The 22,818-nt window shown below is 35.4% G+C and overlaps 1 protein-coding gene across 2 annotated transcripts in view; it reads left to right on the top strand.

The window, feature by feature from the left end:
* The window catches only part of PCDH9 (protocadherin 9), a 673,230-nt gene that overhangs the window by 419,236 nt on the left and 231,176 nt on the right, over nt 1-22,818 (top strand). The window contains exon 3 of one of the 2 annotated variants that reach the window (XM_085309488.1): nt 19,472-19,547. In XM_085309488.1, coding sequence (XP_085165614.1) covers nt 19,472-19,547 — 76 coding nt within the window. Of the gene's footprint in view, nt 1-19,345; nt 19,548-22,818 lie in introns of both variants that reach the window. The other variant, XM_085309486.1, reaches the window with a different exon arrangement.

Below are 22,818 nucleotides of genomic sequence, written 5' to 3'. Positions count from 1 at the left end.
TGGAATCCTCATCTTGAAATTCTCTATTGCCAGTAACTTTCCTGTCACTTCAAAACAAAATGGCAAGTGAAGGATGATCCTTACCCTAGCAGGCTTCACTAACATATTACAGCTTTGGTAGTGTCCTCCTAATGTGTCAGTGTTGCACTGCATGTAGACACCGTTCAAAAACATCAGCTAGTTCACCGCCCTCCCACATCTATCTCTTACTTTTAAGCATCTTAGAAATAAGCTGTTGTGTTGAAAATGCTTTGTCCCAGTCCTTTAAAGACAACAATTGCAAAGAAACCAGACTGCCCTTTCTCTCCTTGGCCTGGAAAGACCTGAATATCCTAGCTGTCTCCCACAGCCAGCGCCACCGGAATTTGAAGAATCACTTCAAAGTTTGATTGTCGGTATCCCAGCCCCTGTTAAACTCTGGACAATGTATGGGGAATTGGTTTCAGAGCAATGTTTAGAGTCTAAAGGAGCATATCTGTTTAATCTGGCAAAAGCCATCTCAGCACTATTATTAAGCCACTGGGGGAATTTTCAAATGCCAATTTCTTTGTTCTTTCTCCTTCTGGCATCTATCCTGAATGGCTCCCGGATCAGAGAGATGTGAAAGTCCCTTATGATTAAGGGACTTTTTGTGAGAGTGTGTGGGTGGCCCTGTGCCAGGCCACTGCCTTTCATTTCTGTAAAACCGTTCACCTACAGATAACAGACAGTAGAGTGACTGAATAGTAGCTGTTAGAAGGAAGGTGAAGGGTAGAAAGTTGTCACTGGAGTGTTGTCTGATGCACAGATAAGTGACTTTTCTTCCATACTCCATATCCCAAGGTGGGATAGTGGCCATTGAATATTATTGCTTCCTATAATTGGCATCTCATTTAAAGAGGGGACAGCTTCTGGCCATCTCAGGTCATCTGCCTTATCCTTGCTATCCTTGCTATTTTGCTCTGCTGGTGGCCAAGGTGCTTACATTGCTGTTATTTTTTGTGAACAATTTTGAGAATAGATGTTGCTGTTTATTAAAGCAAATAGGACACTGGTTTTAACCAGCGCTTCTGATATCCTAGTACTTTCTGTACTCAGCAAACTCTGTAAGAGTTTATAATTGACATTGTTGGGTTGAAGTGTTTCAGTGTGGGCATCTGTGAGCTGTGACACTCAATCCAAGAAAATTATTACAGCTTGTACCTGGTAGGAGTCACTCCTTCAAGAAAAGGAAAGAATGCTAGAAAATACAGATTCCTTATCAAATCTTGTCTACTTTGCATTATAAATGGCAAAGCATGGAAGCTGATTTATCAGTCTTCTTTTTTTTTTTTTTTTCCCACCAAAGTTGCCTAAAGGATAGGAAATGCATTTCTAGCCTTTACAGGGAAAATGTTGCTAAGCAGAATAATTGGGACTTTGCAGAACTCACCTTAAGAAGTGCCTGGGTATCAGCTCAATCCAGTTTCTTGCTATTTTTTTTAAAGATGTTGTCTGTACAAAGTTTTCAAAAATGTCTCTCAAGTGAACCTTCCTAACAACTTCCTTAGCCTAGTTTTTTCCAAGATGAATAATGGTTACTAGTTCATAAGTGAGATTGCTTCATGGAYTGCATTAACAAGAGTCAGAAGCTTGTTATCAATATAGTTTTCTGTTCTTAATTTAGAAATTTTGGAAAGTTTGGTCAAGATCCTAATAYTGAGCTGTTATATATGGTTATTTAGACCCTGCATTTTATGTGGAATTTTAGTTATGGCCAAAATAATTGAAATTAGGTATATAGATGAGTTAAAAATACAAAGACAGAATATTTTATATAAAACCCTGAAAATAGTATGCAGTTATATAAATGGATTTTTTTTCCTTGAAGGCAATCCTTAAAGTAGTCTACTGCTGTACTTTTGTGTATGAATAAAGGAAGGGTGTTTTTCAGATGTGAGAACTTTGAAAAGTTCTCTCTTTGACATAAGCATGCATTTTTCATTTGAATTATATACCTGCAAGTGGATATTCTGGCAAGGATCTCCTCTGACACAATTGTGAATCTATAGTTGTGTGTATTTGTAGCCATAGTCTTCATCAAGAAATGGAAGTTGAAGTGCACCAAGTGCTTTGTTGCACAAGCACTTTTGAATTTAGAACTTTCTTAATCATGGAGAATAAATATTAGGGAAAGGAAAAAAATACATATTTTAATGAATAGAAATAAATATATCTAGTTGATTTGTTCTTTTCTCCAAAACATAGCATAGATGCTGAGAATAGTAAGTGTTCTAATTATAATTCTAGAAAATTCTCTTTTTTWAAAAAGCAAAATGCATGTGAAAATTTCAATTTTCCAGTCTAATTAATTCTGCTCACTAATGTTCTAACTGGCAAATCTTCTCTAGAAAGAGATTTTGTGATTTTACTGTTTATATTTCTTAATTATTTTGGTCAAAAACATCTCTCTATGCTCGTTTGCCTGAATTAATTTCATTCAGTTACAGTTAGATCCCAAGTAAAAGTCTCTAAGAGGAAATTTCCATTAGTATTTTCTTCTTTCACCCTCTAGATTCCTTCACTGGTTTTGCCAGCGTGTCTGCTTTTTTGGCACACCTGCTTTTGCTCCCTAGATTGTGTTAGTTCTTCTCTCAGAATCAATCGTGAGCAGCTTGCAACCAAATGCCTGATTAAAAAGTTAGCAGACCTTGAGTGCAATTACTTCAGCTCTATGGCATTCACGCATTAAACCCAGTGTTAATTGTTTCCCATTTTTGTAACGATCCTTATAAGAGGATAAAAACAGAAGAGATCATTTCTTGGAGTTAAAACAGCAKCAAGTAAAGACATTTGCCCTGATTAATCATCTCAATATGAAATTAAACCCAATCACAAATAAACATACATGTTATTTGTGCTTGATGCCAATGAAAATTGTCATTGCTGTATTTGAAGTATTTATTCTTGAGGCTTGTGCAACGTACACATTTGTCCTGTTTGAGTTTATGCAGAAAATAGGATTGAATAAACCAGTTTTAGAGTTGCAGGTTAGGAGGAGTTTCACACCATTATTAATGTCAGCAATGTTTGTATATTGGCCTGGATAATGTCTATAGCATGTAGTATGAGTGAGTGTGCACAATCAATTTTCCATAAATTAATAGTTCTATGTTTTTGGTAGGACTACTAGTGAATATCATCTCAAAAAATTATTTTTATCTTTGAAGAAATCTGAGTTTAAAAAGTGACAGACAGACACTTCATAATTGACAGTAAAGAAAATCTGAAAACCCAGTGAGAGGAGTGATCTCTGAATATACAGAAAATGTTTTGACATAAYGTTTGAATTTCACAGCTTAATGACCTTTTCTTAGAATTTTTTATAATTATTGAGAAACTAACATTTAGCTATTTCCAAAACCATGTAGTAGAAGTGTTTATACGGAATGTCTTGTTTACACCAATGCTTGATGTCTTCTGTGTTTATCTTCCCAAAGACGGCTTAGCTGATTTCAGGTAGAAAACTACAGGATATTACAAGGAAATGTCTAAAGAGGAAGGAGTATTTGTGATTTTTGCTTGTTCCTGTTTAAAAATTATCGAAGAGATATACGAATATCTTAAAGTAAAATTAAGCATCTTAAAAGTAACAGCAGGAGATTGAAGAAGAGAGTAGTAGATAATTGAAGGAAGTAAAGGAAAAATTGAATCCATTTTTTTCTTAACAGGCAAAATATCCCAAGAAACAACCAGAAAGCATAATGATTTAGATCCATCAAGTAGGACACAGCTAACCATAGTAATCATACAAAGCTGTTACTGCTACTTTTGTTATTTCCCCATGGTTCTCTTGTTGTCTTTACTTCATTCAGTCTCAAATCATATTGTAAATTTTGTGGGGGAACAGCATTCTTTCCTGTGTTATTTGAGTGTTACCTTTCACAGTACCACTCTTCTATTTTCTCCGCTGACCCTGTAGAGAGAGGCTGGCATTTACAGAGAAATGGAAATGATAAAGCTATTTCTCATTCCTTAAATTGTAAAGTAATAAAATATTTACACTTCGAACAGCATTTGCTATCTGAGCATTTTTTTCCAAACCGCACATTTGCTTTGCCCAGCTGGAAAAGGCAGCGATCTTCCCTGCTTATCAATAAACAAAAAAAATTGTGAGTGTTTCACATCACTGGCAGCTGAGGGCGCTGGCCAATATCTGAGTACGTGGAAGAATCAGACTCCAGGTATCTGATTCCGAGTCTAATGGGAAACTTTCTATTGATTCATGAAATCTGCCACAGAGCTGTTTTTCTCACTCCATGTCCTGTACTTTAATCACATGATCACTCTCCGTCCCCTGGGTGGGAACCACTACTTCTATTCTCTCATGTGTTAGCTTCTCTGTCATTTTCAGTTTAGCTTAGAAACTCAGTATCATGAATTCTTTAAAATGCTACTTGTCTGACCTGGCCCCTGATTTTAATTGTCAAGATTCAGGCTAGCATTCCAGATGGTGCCCTCCACAAGGGCTGCACAAGCTGGACCTGGTTGATGTTTTGACATTCCTAAGGAAAGTGCCAGCTGTTAGTCATTTTGCTTGTTACTAAATACTGAGTTTGAGATGATACTAGTGGGCAAAGTCCTGAAGGATATTTGGCTTCTTTGCTCTGGTGAATATCTGTAGCCAGTGTTATTGAATAAGCAGTTTCTGTTATGCCTGATAGTCATCTTACGGAGAAAAAAAAAAGTAAAAAAAAAAAAATGAAGAATCAAGAAATTAGAGCACATCTGTCCTGCTTTCTGTTCCATCTGTCAACACAGGGCATGTACAATATCAATTTTTCTCCTAGAATGGGAAACATTTGGCTTCTCATTATGAAGTTAACTGTGTACAGTTTGATGCTGAATTATTCTGGTTATTTTTACTATTGCTATTAACACAGCTATTCAGAGTATATTATACAGAGAGTTCCTAATTTCAGTTCTAGAGAATTGGAACTGTGATTTTTCCTATGAAATAACTATAAATAACTTCATGTCTTTCTAGGAGCAAAGCCTGTACACTCAAGTCTTTTGCAGAATGCACACAATGTGTTTCTTTGATCTGTTCTATATACATCTTTTAGGCTGTTTTTTGCGCTAGATACACAATAAATTTCCTTAATCATCAGATAGTATAGCTTTCAATAAAACCAATAACAATAAACATAATCTATGACTATTCACATGGAAACACACAGTTTTGCAATATTATTCAAATCTGTTCTTACCTTCTTTTTTCCAGTTCCACTTTGGAAGTCTTTCTCTTCCAAAGTAATATCTGATACCAAAAGGACTAATCTAACTAGCCTACCTGCTGTTTTTCTCCACTTCTTTGTTACAGCTGTTGCCACTGTTCCTCTGTGCAGTAAAATGTGTGCTGTTTTAAGGAGCAAAGGGAATATATCTGTCCCAAGCATGATTTTTATGGCCATTCCGTAATGTAACTGGACCCAATATGGTGCATGCTTGAAACTTTAGTAGTTTGAGCTATTCTGCCTATGTATAATGGAGATCCTTACTGCAATGCAAAGCCTCCATTACCTTCTGAAAAGTAACTACAGGATTTGACATCTAGTGAAACATGCATATTACTTCATACTGAACTGTTGATCTCGCCTAACATTTAACTGCACCGTAATTTTTCAGTAGGGGTTTTATATATATATATATAAATACATATTTATTTGGTTTAAAGAAATTCAAACACGGGATTCTGCACACATAAGCACAAACCAATGTCAAACACAAGCGACCATTTAAATTTACTTAAAGCTTGTTTACGAAATCATAATCAGATTTAATTTTTATATACATAGAACAACTTTTTACCACTCATTTAAAAAAGAAAAAGAAAAAACAAAACAAAACAAAAAAAAAACAAACTAATACTGCAAGGCANAAAGAAAAAAAAAAAAGATTATGAGTGATGAGTGTGTTCAGGACCAAAGATAGTATCTTCAATAACATACATTAGATCAAAAAGATTAGCAAAGTCAGAAACATTCAGAAAGCTGACCTTCTGACCTTGAGCTGACTAGAAGAACTTGGACTTTTACTGGCTTTGGTGTTAGCAGAGGTGATGATAGACCAATCCTAATCCCACTGAAATTAGTGGGAATCTTTCCAGTGGCAGGTTACTGCTTTGAATAAAGTTTTTATTCTTCCATTTTTATTCTAAAAAAATGAAATTCAATGTTGTGTGAACAATTATTAGTCAATATACTTTTTTATTATTATTGTGGAGAGTTTCAGCCTTGAAATTGTTTGGTTGCTCTTTCCACTGTTTTTTTTATTATTATTATTAATTTTACTAGCGTGTAGATATTACCATTATTGCATACTCTTCCTGTGTGCATTCTCTCTCTAAAAAATAGTTTCCATTTGCTGATTTTCTCTGGAGTAGGTGTGGTTATCTGCCATTTTTGATCAGTTACCACTCTACTGGCAGTTTCTGTGGAGAATCTCTCAGATTTTCATATCATTGATCTGCCCACATTTGAAGATCAGATCAGAGGTTTCAGCTGCATTCTTCATGTGTCTTGTCAACTTGTGAAGACGGAGATAAGATGGCTTCCACAGGCATTAAGCTCTGTGATGTATTCTATACTCTGATAACACTTTCAGTCCCAAAGTACTATCATTTATTTTCTTCCATCTGTCATGGTAGTACATATCAGAAGTTATCCTGATCTACTTATTGTGTGAGAAATTGATATCAAAACAGCAATGCCAGCTCAGTTCAATTTCTCCAGAAATATATATAATTCATTTGAATTCTAACTCAAAAATGTGTTTTATCTATCTGTTCTGTAGTTAGCTAGTAATGTGGTGTGGACCATAAAGTGTGACGTAACAGAAATACTCTTAGACCTTTTTTTTTTTGTTTAAATGACTTCTCCAGACTCCTTCTTTACTTTCTATGGAAAATACACACATAGAAGCATGTGTATATACCTTTATAGTATTTATGTAAAGTGCCATTTCATTCCTTTGCGCCTGTGTGTGTTTGAACTTTTCAATTACTTGAAACTTTTTATTGTTTTTATTGAAGTCAATATTGTTGCATAAAACATGAAACACAAATTTTGTGCCTGCCAGTTTGTCTAACAAAAAATAGCATTTGCAAAATACATATAAATTATCCTCAAAATGTTAGTAAATATTGGGCTCAAAAGTCAGCAGTGTTTGCTATATCTGTGTTAACAGAAGTGGTTGTGTGTTGTAGGTGGAAAGTGCATAAGTCAGACCATCAACTTTAAACTTTGGGATCAAAGGTGACGGCATCCAACAAATTCTGTGAAATGAGAAACTTGCTAGTACATAAATTAGACAAAATATGCACCAATCACTAAATGCTTTAGGGTGGAACTGACTATTCAGTGTCCTGCTTTCTTCATTTTTGTGTACTCGTAATGTTGGAGAAGTCTCAGTTAGTCCAAGATCATATGAAGGTCTGTATTCTCAAATGAGTGACTTAGTGAATAAATTCCTAATGGAAGCTAAGCAGTAGTAGTGTCAGATGACATAAGTTCAAAGACTCCTGCAAAGTCCAGAGAAGGAAAGACAGAAGYTCACCAGTGTGAGTTTGGTTTATCAACACTAAGCTCAGCTGGCACAAATGAGGTTAGATCATCAGCATCAGAATATGAACACTGGCTGTCAAGCTTGTCTTTCAGCCTGTTCCAAGGGGAGCTGTGGCTCTGGCAGCATTTTCTAAAACTATCAAGATAGTCAGAGTTCTTGTTTTCTCTATAACTTTTAATGTGTCAAGAGCATGCCATATGTAATTTGTGGAAAATATTAAAAATTGGATGCAGTATAGTAACAATAGTAATTCTTGTCACCTCTCATTTTATTTCTACTTGAGGCCAGCATAGAATACATTTCTAATAAGTTACTCTCACAATAAAATGCTCTCACAGCTATTGTGAGAGTATATGCTGTATTGATAGTACAGTGGTATTCCTGTCTCGCCTGTATAGGCGATTTCCATGAAGAAAGGCCTGATTTTTTTCCTCTTTCTTTTTTTCATCGTTTGAACCTAAATGAGGCTCCAGCTGCCTTACTGGCTAAGCAACTGAAGCATATTTTGCAATTTTCAAGAAATCTCTGTGTGGAAACAGCCTAACAAAGTTACTGTTCATTTTGTGTCTTTTATTTTGCGCTATAATTTAATTTKCTGAAGCATGTTTTATAAGTTCCAGGAAATTCTGTGAGGAAACATCTTAACAAAGTTACTCTTTATTTTGGATCTTTTATTTTGCACTCTAATTTCATGTAGCAAAGACTTGCCTTTTACATTCAATAGTCAGCATGACATTGGAACGAAAGACCCACTGTCAAAACAAAAAGACCCATTCAGTCACCAAGAGATTGAATGTAGTCCGTATTTGTGGTAATACGTATTGCTCTCTGAAGAGTCTTAAGGGAGAAATGTGGGTTTCTTTTATTCAGTTCCTGTAGCTTGTGTTTACGTATGCAAAATGAAAAGCCCAAAGGTTTACAGTTCAGTATAGAAATACAGAAAGTTTAGAATTCTGCTCTTAGGAGCATTGTGTCTCAAGTAATAAGATATGGGTCTTCATGGCAAAAATACCATGCCATATTGCTTACTTCTTTTTCTAGCACAGATGCAGATATGTTTTACCAGAGGTGTTTTAATTAAGCTATTGTATATGCAATCAATTGCGATAATTATATTAGTTTCAAGATTAATATATTGTGGAAATCACAACTTTCCCAGGATGCACTAGCTTAACCGTATTATCCTTGACAATCATGTCCACTTTCAGCTTTTCCGGGGTGGATCCATTTATCTAATGTGACAGCTCTGGTGTCCGTTGTGTTAATAGATGTACAGCTGCTTTCCAGAATCATCGCGTGCAAAAGGTCTTATCCTCAAAGGGCAGTGCTGCTGCTGTTTCTGCTTTCGGTGCTGGCAGGAGGAGACATGACTGATGACTCAGAATTAATTGTAACCCAGTGAGCTGTCAGTGACAGATACCTACTGCATACACTCGTACCGGTTCAGGAGGCAGTGTTCGAATACCCCGTTCTCCCTGCAGCATCCCTAAATTGAGAGGCTCCTTTCTTGCCCCCCTTCCGCTGCCACGCTAGTACGGGAGATCCTTGGAATCTCTGTGCAAGTGCAGGGCTCTTCCAGCACGTGTTAATCTTTGCTTTGTCCAGGAGCATATGATCTTTTGTTAGTTGTACTTCCTCAAAACAACATAATTAAGTGAGTATTTACATTACAATGTCAACRTGAGTCCTGATTGTTTTAGAGTAGGGGCATTTAAAAGATGTCAATTTTTTTTCTTTTATTAATTTGACTGGCTTTGAAGTCCAATGACACAGAACTTCTTAGTGAACAGCCAGACATTTGATGGTGATTTTAAACTATGTTTTTCTTCCTCTTATATAACACAATTGTAAACCAAATATTCAAATCCTGCATTTAATTTTAATATAGGGTGAGGGCTGCATCTTCCCAGACAAAAGATTGCTGTCTTTACACGAGAGCCATGGCCTGCTTGATTTCCAAGGTTATATGCCATGCCAAAGAAGGCTAATGGAAGAGAATACTAAACGGATTTTTATCAGCTCATTGTTTTTCTCAAAGATCACTGGGAAGTTTTCAGCTCCTAGTACTACATAACTTTGCATTTCTGCTGTAGTGACTGACAGTGATGAAAGCATAAATATACAGCATKTCTGTAACACAGTAATTGTCAGCTTTGCCAATAAGATGCAATATCAAGAACAATTATTGACATGATACCATGTTGTACCAYATTACTCAWTACAATTAACAAACTTTAGTTGATGATGTACTTCTGCAACTCATTAAATAGCTATAAACATATTTTATGCTGATATCATAAATATAATTACAAATATTGCAGTCAACATTTTCACTATTTTATGTCGTGTATAAGATCATAATAGGCTTTTTTCTTCTTTTATAAGCAGACTACAAATTTCTACATTCCTTGAATGGGAAAAATTCTCAATCATTTTTTCTCACATTTAAAAATGAAATTTATAGGTAAAATAAAATCCCCCCAAATTTATTGCCKTATTCATGTTACTGAAGCCAGATGAGTTCTATGGAATGTAAATCAGGGAATAATTTATTATTATAATTAAACTTGAAAAATTTCAGCAACAGCTGTTTCTGCATTTTAATAGTTCATATACATTATTGATCAACACATGCTTTTACTAATGTAAAGCTTCTGAGAGTGTAGGGAAGTTATACTGGTTATCGTTATAACTGGAATAGCGCTTCTGCGATAGTTCTTCAATTGAGTGCACTTGTAATGCGCATTACGCATCTTCCTAGGAGGAGCTCATCGCCAAAAGCAGACTAACCAGAAATAGATTGAAGATCATTGAAATCTTTAAGTGACTAAAGATCACATAAAATATAATTCTGTTATAACTGACTTGTTTATGTATGAGATTCTTTACCTGCAAATAAGTAATGCAAGTAAGCTTTTTTTAATAAAACGTGCCAGAGTAACAGATAAGGCAGTTCACAGTCAGTGTGGTGTCTTGTTGTCAGTGAGATCCATCTCTTCATGGTGCTATATCCTAATGCTTAATGTCAGCTAAAATTTGCGGTGTTTGGTATCCAAAGTCAGGTGCCTAAAAACTAACAAATGTAGTGCAAGATCTATCTTTTCTCCCTAGTAGGCTAACTTAGGGCATTTAAATTTGAAAATATTTGATTTTATGTCCCTCTGCTGTCCAGGAATATAACAATGGAGTTATCAATGAGATTGATCTTTCTTGACTTCAGTGTTCTGATAGTTAAATGTCTTAAGCTAACTTAGTCATCTGTAGCCAATGGTAAAATATAGATACCTCAGGAATGCATTTTACCCTATCATTCTTAGAATGCTTTTCTGTAGGATGGCCCRAATGTCTCACTAGAGCTGCTTCTTTTCTCCATTGACAGCAAAAGGCAACTATCATAGACTATTTTTTAAAAAAACTTATATACAAAATTATAGCATTTTTAATGAATCCCTTCTCAGAATTATCATTTTCCTTAGAGTTTCTGGTAAGAAACASTTGATAAATACAGTGAATTATAGTTTACTATCTTGTAGCAATTTGAGTTAATAATATTACTTAATATTTGCTAATGCATTAGCTGAGCTGTCGATTGTTAGTTGGTTATTTTCTTTTATGTTTTATTCTGTACAGCAGTCTCCATCTCTTCCCCCCATATACCTTTCCACACATCTGAGATAATTATTTGCCTAACTGTGAGCCTAGAACTGATTTCCTGAGTTTCAGACAATTAATTTGGGGGAAGGAGTGGTATGGAAGAGCTGTTAAGACTGAAATTGTTGAAAATTTATTATTATATATTTTTTTACAATTTTTTATATATAAATTTTTATGTATAATATAAAATTTTATATATATATAATATATAAATTATTATATATTTTATCTAACTCTGAAGTTGAGCAAGGTCAAATTTACCTTGCAGTCCAGATGATTGTAGATAGATAGCAGAACTTATTAGGAAAAGGAGTATTCACCTTCTAATTGAATATTAAGAAGTCAGACCTTGAAATAAAATAAATGGTAGTGCTGTTTTAGTGTCTTTAGTTATAAGTTTGACAGTATTTCCATTATCCAATAAAAAAATGAAATCTGATAAAAGCAAGAGTAAAGCACAAAGACTAGTTTCATGAGATAAATTAAAAGAATGTCACTACATAGAAAAGGAAAAAAAAAAGTGTTAGTGCCACAGACGATGACTGGAGCTACAAGATTTGGTTGCAGGTCTTTCTGTATTCAGTGTTTGACTGCAAAATTGAAATAACTTCCCAACGAAGGGGCTGTTTGTTCCTCACACTTAAATGTGCTTGGGGCCACCCAGTGCTGGTTTCCTCCCCAGAGCATGGGTAGACTGCAGCTGAGGTCTGACTGTCTCTGGAGAAAAGACCAGTCACCTCCTTACCCCTGTGGCCTAAGCAGTTGGAGAGATTTAATAGGTGATAGTATTTATGGTTCCTCTTGATCTATTACAGTGTAATTTACTGAATTATATGGAATTTTAGTACCATGAATTGAGTGGAAGAAGTCTGATGATTATCTGGTGTGCTCTGCAATTAATGTCATCACTGTTACCTTAGAGGGAAAAATAAGTGAATACCTGACTAACCACCCAAGCTGCAGAGGTGGTACGGAAGCGTGGCATGGTATTAAGCTGTAGCATGAAGCAGCAGCATGAATTCCCTTTTCTTTTCCTTTCCTTAGTTTAGCCTGAGAGGCTGCTGGAGCCCTTGTCCACCCTGTCACCTTGCTTCTGCGGGTGACAGTCCTGGGAGGGCACGGATGGGGGCTGTCCCACGAGGCCGGTGGGATCCTGGGTGGAGGAGTGTTGTGGGGTCTGCACTAGCGAGTCTCATTTGCGTGTGGCCGAGATGAAAGAGGAAGAATCCCATTTCCCTCCTAGCTAATTGCGGGGACCTATTGTACGAYGTGTACATAACGCTGAGTTGAGCCAAGATGATTTTAGGAGCCTTTCGCAAAGAAAGTAGAATGATTTTWTCTCTGATTCTTATCCTTTTGTGAGCTTGAGTGGAACGGGAAGGAGAAAGGTGGGTATAAGTGATCACTGGGCTGAATTATAGGCTGAATTATATGAATCCTTATTTGAGGGGATTTGTACCCTCCCAGCAGGGTACCTAATACACTTTCAAAAWAAGGTCGCAGTCCAGGAGTGGTATCTTGGTAATTCATCTTTCCAGCTTGGGAAAGAGAAGGTAGAGAGTAGATTTTAAGAGACTTTCATTAAGTGAATCAGAATTTTTTTATAAAAAATGTATAAGAAACTATTGTTTATTTATAAAAGCAGACTAGTGCAACAACCATATGTTAATTCAGAGACCTTGTCAGTTCTTTCTGTGGAGCAAATGCAAACAAGTATTTGTGTGCGAGATTCAAAAAGAATCTCCTTATCCCAGATCACTTTATCAAAAAGGAAGGGATTTAACTATAGCTTGTTAAAATTAGATTTTAAGTGTGGTGGTGACCAATACATTTTTTATTTCCCCCCCCCCCTTAAAACTGATATTAGTGTGTTTGTAGTGATTTGACTAAGGAAGGGAAAAGAAARGAGAATTCATGCTTCTTCTCCATACTACAGCTTTGTACCACTTATATCAAGTTTACAGGCTTGATCTCATCTCAAGATTATATCCATGTTTAATCCATGAATCAGGAGCCTGTGTTTTGATCAGGAGAGGCACAAACTTTGTCAAACGGTCATTTTCCACAAAAGACCTCAAAAGAAGCATGTTTTTTTTTCCTGCATCTTCACAGTATTTTCTTAAACTTGTACTCAAACCATATCTTCTTCCTCATCACCATTTCGTAAGCTTTTTAGAGGGTTTGTCTACTGTTTTCATCTTATTTGAATAAGTTTCTTCTCTGCCTGCTTTATTCATGAGTGGGGTGTAAGTTTCAGTAAAATACAGCATATRTAGATTTTTGGTTCTTTTCCATAAAAGTATATTGTTTTTCTTGTTTCATTTTTGAATACTTTGAATAATTTTGTTCTGCTACGAGGAAGATGTTTCCAAAAAGTATTTTGCCTCTTTGTTTTTCTTTTGTAATGCTCTTTTATCACCATTATACAAAAGTATGACATAATAATTCAGACAGAAAAGGGAGATAATTTCTGATGATGCAAGTCTTTTCCATATTTGAAAAGAAAGATCTTACATATATTGAAGTTGTATGATGCTTGAATGCATATTCTAATATGCAAACATATGGCCCATTCYGCACAGCTTAATTTTGCTTGGTGTGAATGAGATGGTTTGGTGACTTCTGCCTTTCTGGAAAAAGCAGTAATCAAGGCTCTTACCTTAAAATTATAATGAATGGAGAACTGGGCATTTTGTCTGAAGCACATGCTTTATAAACTCTGGAACCAACTCGGTTCAAATTCAGCAGGTTATCTTTGCAAGATAAATGTTTTCTAATTGTAGCTTGTTTTATAGCAGTGAATAGGATCTTTTGCCARTTCTGTCACTGCGAGACGCTCAGAGATGGAACAATAGTATAATTATTTCTTGGACCTCTTATTAGTAAAAACAATACAATAATTGTATGAAGCTTGAAAGTCTAATTTTCAGAATAAAACAATCTTACCACACAAAAGCTTCTCTTAATGAAAATTTCATAACTGCCTACAGCCTAGTAGCCATCATTCTGGTACATAATTGGAAGTAAAATGCATTTTAGAAGCCTGAATGCAATGGAAAGCACTGAACAGTTTTGAAAACTAGTCCTTATACTTCCTACATTACAGCTTTGTCTGTAACATGGCTTGTAAATCATCTGCCATAGGACTTTTTGAGCAGTCAATATCCTATGCCATGGTCTTTCACMTACTTGGGATTTACAGCGCACAGGTCAATAAAATAGAGTCAAGAAACTATTTGCAGCCTGCTAGCTGCAAGGGTTAGGTGAGCCCCTTGAACGAGGGCTCCTGGGAAAAAGGGTCAAGAGAGGACACTCAGTCTCACAAGCAGTGCTCAGATCTCACTGGGTTTACCTCATCATGGAGAAAGCCACACTCAGGCAAAGTTCCTACCAACTCTTTTGCATAATTAAGGATTTCAGGTTTGTAACTTTAATTCTCTGTGCCACTTTCTATCACAAAATATATGTATGGAGTAAAATTACAAATTCTGGTATCAGAACACATTTAAAAAAGCTAGTACTGGGGGAAATAAAGTGTTAGGTGTATCTTATTATATTTTGAGTCTAGTTTATAGCTTTGGAAATTACAAAACCACTCCAGATATTTCTAGCTTTTTTTTTTAATTAGAATTTCTGATATCAAGACAACAAAAGTGAGAAAAATACGACAGAAGAATACATGGAAGAAAAAAATATAAGCTGTGACTAAGATGTAATTTTAAAATGTTTTCAGTATCTCCAAATAAAACATTGTAATGAGGAAAAATGCCATATGCTATAGCAAATGCAATTTCTACTTTTCTGTAGCTGAACACTAAGATTAGGAGTATTCCTGCTCTCCTCAGCTCAAAATAAAGGCATTTTATTGATATTCCATTGGCACATTGAAGATACTACAACTATCATTTATATCCAGTAATTTAGCAAATTACAATTGTTAGAAAGTGCTGGGTATGTTATAGTTTCTTGGGGTTTTGGTGAAATTTTTTTCTGGTTTTGAGTTTGTTTTTTTGGTAGTGACAAAGAAGTAGCTAGGCCAGTTTCATGTGTGGTTGATTTGTTATGATTTTGTTGTTACTATGATTAAGAAAAATATCGTCTGGCTGAGAACCTGGTCTGAAAAAAAAATGTGTTCCTATTGCACTTGAACTGCCCTTTTATCAGCACCAGATCTAGCTACCTTTTATCATCATCTAAGATGTAGAATTAATTCTCTTCCTTTATTGCCAGCTAAAATACAGAATTAATTCTTCCCTATATCACTTGTAGGTATGAAATCATGCTTTGCCTGGCTGAGCTTTATAGAATCTGCTCAGTAGATGATTATTACAAGAATGATTCAATGGCTCTGATTTCATTTGTTTTCCTGGTTTTTAACACTCAACCCAAGATCAAAAGATATTGAGTCAAATTGTCTTGGATTATAAATATATATTGCATTCAGACCAGGTAAAATCATTTTGTTTCAACTGAGTTTCCCTTTCAATTTTGTCATTCACATCACAAGGATATGATTTTTTTCTGATTAAAATAAAGATTGGATGTTTTTCATAACATAAATAAAACTCATAAATTATATTTTTTCTTTCTCCCCCAACAAGGACTGAATATTTCACAGAGCTCAGACATGAGTTTTGGCCAAGTGGTGTTTATCTGAACCATAACCCCATGCCATGCTGTATGCAGTCTTGCATATGCTATACCACAATTAAAATTATCATTGTTTCTTATTATTGATCCCAGTGTTGTACCTACTATAAACCTCATTACTCAGAGAAACTTGGTTCTGTTTTTTAGTAAAAAGAATTCAAAGCTGTGCTTAGTTAAGTGAAATATAAATATAAACATAGTGTAAGCAGATTGTGGGTTTTTTTTTCCAAAACAGTCCTTGATCCTCTAGAAAAGAAAGAAAATTCAACTGGATTTTTGAGAAAGTACTGTGAATACTGTACATTTAGAGCACCTGTTTATTTTAGGCATATGATGTATCTAAGGAATCTGGAAGTGAAGGACAGTCTTGCAGTCTAGCTTGCCTCAGTCTCCTGGACACTTTGGAGACTGGTGGGAGGCATTCCCACCCCTTTTGTAAGCAGCTAATCTAGCTGGATCAGCTGGATCTCCAGTGGATTGACAGTCTGCTTTTGCAGGTGTTTTGACATGCCTAAATTAAGCATTTGCTTTAAGTCTCTCTTTATAAAAAGGATTTTTTCCYCGTACGCTTTTGATGGCATGGCTTAGTCTTAAGTTTCTTGCCTGGCCACATGCTGTCTGTTCATCATCTCAAAAACTGTATCAGTGTTTATGAGTCCTTTAGATATTTTTATAATTCTTTGTGATTTGCGGGGTCCTCAGGCAGAGGCTCAGAAAGCCATATAACCAAACAGAGCTTCTTGTTTTTTTCTTTTTCCTTATCCTTTCATTATTGAACTTAAAAATTTATAGGACTATCAGCTAAAGAGTTTCTAGTATTAGTATTAGGCCTGTGACTTTTTACTGTAGCCTGTCAATATAGACTCACAGTAGATTTTGGCTGGTATGAGGGTTTTTTTGTGAAAGAAATCATTATTTTTGCTACATAACTCATGAAACTTTGGATTTTTTTTTTTTTTTTTTTTTGTAATTATATATTTTCTGTTTATTTATGTGGCTATTTTATTACAGAGTTTAAGTGGTATGCAAAATCTTGAATTGAAATTTTTATCTCCTTATTTTATTAATTTAATTTCTCAGTCATTCATACTTTCTAATACAATCTTTTAATTCAAAACAATGAAAACAGTGATAGTAATTTCCTTTTCTTCTGCTGCTTACTGTTTTTACTAGTACTATAAATCCTTACATTGAAAAAAGCAGAACTTTACACCTGGGTTAGTGGAAACAAATATAGGAAGAGGAGATTTTAAGCAGTGTGGTTAAGCATATTCTTGTTCTGTTCATATTCACAGAAAAGAATTGTCTAGTAATACTAAAGCATATTCAGAGCGGCAAAGCCAGAATGAAAAGATTATAAARAAAAGTAACAATGTGAGGTAAAAGTTTCCTTCGTTGTAATATATAGAGTTAGAGCTTCACCTGATGTAAAGTAATTCAGCTCAGTGACTTCAGAGGATCTATCTGGTTTTACTGCAGCTGAGTTCTAAACCTAAAGCTAGGAAAGGAACTTAAAAGCAAAATACTAATTACAAAATCATAGCCAAGAGCAAGTAGTATTGCATTTATTTCTATACTGACTTACACAGTAATCCAAAATTGACTTAATCAACTATCTGTGTCCACCCAAGGGAAATTAATAAAAAGAAGCCTGATAGAGGATATTGATCATCAAGTAAAATGATAGTAATTACCATAAACAAATAGTTTTTAATAAGTAAACATACAGTCAGTACTCTCTAATTTTTTCTCATCTTAAAGAAAGGGTGGAAAAAAAGACAATTGAGGCCTGATGCTTTTTCCATTGATTTCAGGAAGGTTATTTGGATGGGATACAGATCGCTTAATTTTAACTACTTAAAAGTAAGTATCTAGTGTAAGATACCTATTGCAATATCTTTGTGATGCTTCACAGAATCACAATATCACAGAATGGCTGAGGTTGGAAGGGACCTCTGAAGACCCTCTAGTCCAATATCTCTGTTCAAGCAGGGTCACCTAGAGCATGTTAGACAGGGTTGCATCCAGGCAAGTTTTGAATATCTCTAGAAAAGGAGACTTCACAGCCTCTCTGGGCAACCTGTTCCAGGCAACCTGTTTCTTTCTCTATGGACTGTGTAGAGATCTTGAATGATCAGCTTAGGCATAACCCCTAACCTTTAGATAGTTAATATTAATTGATAAGACAGTCATCACTAACCCAGAGTTGTTAAGCTAAAGCAAACTTTGTGAATCTCTTCCTCGTTCCAGCCAAGCAGATCACTGAGGCTCCCTACTGCTGAAAGTCAGTTTTGAGGAAAGATATACTTAATTTAACCACTCTCTTGAGATGCTCTTGAACTAGTTGTTTCCAGTGCCTCAGAGGAGCAGTATTCTGATCCATGAAGTGCTGTTACATGCCTTTCATGAATCCCACGGTCACTGTTGTTAAACAGTTCACAGCAGTGCTATCGGCTCTGCGGCTCGCGGGGAGTCACTGGATCAGTCTGTGGCCACAATCCACAAAGTCAGGCTATTTCTCCAGAAGAGAGAGTTTCAAAATCAATTATGTTTAACTAAACCAAGTGTACACTSTGGATCTTTTTTTCTTTTTTTGAGTCAAATTCCCCCCCCCCCCTTTTTTTTTTCCCTAAGAAGTTCAGGAAAATTTGTAATTCTGGCTCTCGTTTACTGTTGCTTTGAGCAAAGTACTTGTTCTTTATTTTTATTTCTTTTACCAAAGGGATGGTGGCTTTATCCATCGTTGCATTCTATAATTCTTTGCTGGCCATTCTGATTTCACAGATATATTGTCAATGCTAAATATCTATATTAGATAACTGATATCAGTTAAATATCCATATATATATATATAAATATAATATATATTTCTATTCCTGAAAGGTGACAAAGAAAATTTTGTTTTGGTTTATATAACTACAGTGGTGGTGGGGGTTCAGCATGAACAATGATAATAAAGTTTATCTACTTTTTACATTTTCTGATTTTTTTGCTCTTCATAGCATAGTTTGCAAAGATTTCTGCTTCTCAAAATAAATTTTTATAGATTATGCTTTTAAAATCATAAGAAAGAAAGCTAATATCTACAGATAATTTTCTTATGAGAAGCTTACTTCATAGATGAGCATGTGGAGACATTTGAAATTTTGCTGTCCTGCCTGCCATCTTCCCTGGGTTGCTCCAAAGGCAAGCAAAAATTAAAAAAAAAACAAAAAAAACCCACCAGAATCGACAAACAAAACCAAAAATAACAATAGCAGTAAATTAGTATTTATGAGATGATTGTTATTCTTGGTTTAGTTTGTCATTTTGTTTTTTTTTTTCCCCTTTTCCTGTAATCTATTTGTATTTAACAAGTTAAAAAAAAAAAAAAAGAAGAAGAAAAAGAAAAAAGAAAAAGAGTCAGGAGAGCAGAAAGAAGAGCACTAATCAGCGTGTCCTGTGCTCTTCTTTGTAGTCTCAGCGCCGTGTTACATTTCACCTCCCCGATGGCTCCCAGGAAAGCTGCAGTGACAGTGGTCTGGGGGACCACGAGCCGGTGGGTGGTGGAACCCTGATCTCACACCCTCTCCCTCTGGTTCAGCCGCAGGACGAATTCTACGACCAGGCCTCTCCGGACAAGAGGACTGAAGCTGATGGCAACTCYGACCCCAACTCCGGTGAGTCGCTGCCGATTCTCTCCTTGTTTCCGTTCCTTCAGTAACTTGCTAACGGATGTCTTCATTCCTTTACAGCAGCAGRAATGTCTGCAAACGTGTACGTGAATATTCAGGCCTATTAGTTCATCACACTTGGTAGCGTYGGTAGCGCGGTTTGCCTGAAATACCTCATGTTGTAATGTTAACTGTAGGAACAAAAACAYGTTTGATGAGAAAAAACAGCTACTGACAGAATGCACAGTGAGTGGGAAACGCTAGGAGGAAAGAAATTGTGCAAAGTAGCAAGCTTTTCTTGGTAGCTGTTTGCAGAGTTGTTTGTATTTAGCTTTGCACTTCATTTTGGGAAAGCCCTTCTAAATGCACATTTAAAAAAACAGGGACATGTAGGTTGCGCGAGCTGTTAGGCTAACCTAGGAAGCAGTAGATCAGTGAAGTGCTGAAAAATGCAACAAATCCAGATTTCTGTAACGTACACATAATTCTCCCTTCTAATGACCAAGTAYGCAAAGCTTGGAGTGGCAGGGTATTTTGCTTTTTTGAACTATTGGATATACATTTTTATAAAAATAGTAAGCACATGSAGTTTTCCAGATTTAGAAAATTCTTCCTTTCTTCCCTTTTGCTTCTCAGTATTTATGATTTATGTCATGGTGGTGTTTATGACAGTCAGTACTAAAAGATCTTTACCAATAAAAAGTCTTTACCAGTACTACCAATACTAGTATTTTGGCACTGCACAATGGAGACTTGAACATATGGAAAACTGGAAGAGGGCAATAAAATTGCCCTTACCCTCTTGTTAAGATTTCTGTCTAGAAAGTGGACACTCGGGTTAAAAGTCTTTTCTGTGCTYTTGGAAGGTAACTGAACCTTCGTTCTCAAGCATCCCAAGAGTACAGGAATTAGTTTCTCCCTCTGGTGTGTCTCCCTTTGTATAGATGATTAAATTGTCACTGGGCCTGTATAACCTGAAGCAGAGAAAGTGGCCTTGGGATCTGATGCACAAAATTCAGGTCCATGTTCTCATTCAGGCAGAACTGGGTCTGAATTATGACATGTAAGTCACGGTAGATGAGAACACTTACTGTGGCATATTGATATAGGAGCATTTTTCTCGTACTTCTTAGAAGAGGACAGAAAAGATGTGTTGTGGGAAATTATATGTAAAAAAACTATTTGAAAAACCTTTACCATCTCAGAGTTTTCTTGAGGCTTCCTATTTCTTTTAATTTCCTCCTTTTCCTGTCCTTATTTTATTTCCCCTTTTTTCTGAATATGACACCTGCATTTTTTCACTCCCAAACGAGCAATGTTGTTTGAACTACCCTAAATCGGTAGAAGCACAAAGAACCGTAATAAAGTAGCAACTATGAATGAATTGACTCTGGAGCAAGAATGTATGTCTGTTTAAGAAAGTGAGGAGCTTAAGTGGAATTATCCCGTTAATTCTCTGACCACATATGAGACATGTAAAAGATTTAACGAGATCAGAGAGGAGTTTTAAGGAAGCAKTACCTGTTAGCGCTGTCACATTGGCTTCATGGATTCTGAGTTGCACATCTCTTCAGAATGTAGAATAAAAATTCTCCAAAAGAGATGGGAAAAATATGCTCAATAAACTTCAAGTTATTAAAAACTGTGTTTTTATAAATTCTGTGTCAATCACATTGTGCAAACATGTAGTATATTAACCATGAGTGATCTATTCATCCCTAACACAGTCAGTAATAGAAGATTAGTCAGAGTGAATAAATGTTGTTAAAGCCTACATGAAAAGTTTTAACATATCTGTAGCTATACCCAATTTAGCCTTGGGGATGCTGAATTCATGGTAAATTTATGAAAATCTAACCATCAAGCTGTACTGATGATTAGTGAGTCATTGATGTATAGGCTTTTGCTTTTGAGCAGACTGAATTAGCACAGACATTGGAGTAGTGCATTCYATATCTCATCAAATATCACGGGCTAAGAAGGGAATGATACGGTCATTACTGTGTCGGAAATAGTCCTAGGAAAACCCAGGGCAGAAAAGGAATGATGCTTCCCATTAGATGGTTTTGGCTTTTAAATCTTACTCAGTATCAAGTTATTGCCTAGRCATTATGTCAGAAGTTATTTTGCTACTGGAGACACAAGTTTTTGGATGAGATATGAAATAGAGTTTAAAGCAGTTTATGGTTATTGAAGATCTTGTGGCAATTTTTCAGAGGAGTAAAAATGTTAGCTGGTGATTAGGCAAAATTACTGTGTGGGTATTTACATACRTTTGTGGTTAAAATAACTGATGTGGTATCATTTCAATGTAGTATTGAGCACTTCTAGTCTGAATTTCTAGTCTTATTGCTGTAGAATGTTGAATCCTTGTTACRTTTCACACTAGAGGTAGTTTCATTTCAGTGGCTTTTTAAAGTGTTGCTGTTTATGATAATTCTATGGGCATTCTAAGGTCAAAGATATAGCTATGAAATATTGAAAAATACTTAGTGTATGTGAGTATTGGTGGATGAGATCTCTCCCTTGCTTGTGATTACCTTATTAATAAAGCAGTGAGGTATGTYTTTGTGAATGTAAAAGGTGATTTAGGAAAGCATTATGATATGTATTTTTAGCCATTGTATTTGATAAAGCTAAGTATAGAACAGTCATTCAAAAACAGCCTTCTACCGCTTACATGTTTCACAGTTGTGAAATCTGCACAGATCAGGTACAAGAATGGTACAAAATCAGAGTGATCCATCTATATCTACTTTGCACTGTACAAAGCACAATATAAAGCATTTAATTAGTCTTTTAAAAAGAATATTTTCATTAATGTGGAGGTGTCATACATACCTATCTCTCAATCTTCCCCCCCAAAAAAAAACTCTAAGTATTTGAGAAAAAATAARTAAAAATTTTATTTTCTGTTGGAAAGGAAAGCTCATCACTTTTGTCTTAAGAGATGACTTAGGCGTGTATCATTTCCCCCAAATCARTGAGATGGTCCATCAAAGTTGCATTTTTTTAATTAATAATCCGTTCCCCCCTTTCCTCAGAACTTGCAARAGTTTTTCATGTCATAGTTAAATGAGATGACCTGTAATAAAATTATCATATAATTACAATTGAAGAAAATGTTATATATATTTTTGAGATTATAGCTTAAAATCTTCATTTTCAAATAGTACTTATTTCTGTTTTAAAAATATTCTTTCTAACTCAGATAATCTTAAAAATAATGCACCTTATTTTTTTTTTTATATAATGTACATTTTACTGCTTGTTAAGT

The sequence above is a fragment of the Rhea americana genome, unplaced genomic scaffold (genome assembly GCF_003343005.1).
Source record: "Rhea americana isolate MKP2758 unplaced genomic scaffold, rheAme1 scaffold_3, whole genome shotgun sequence".
Taxonomy (NCBI): Eukaryota; Metazoa; Chordata; class Aves; order Rheiformes; family Rheidae; genus Rhea; species Rhea americana.
This window is presented reverse-complemented; position numbering and strand designations above follow the sequence as displayed.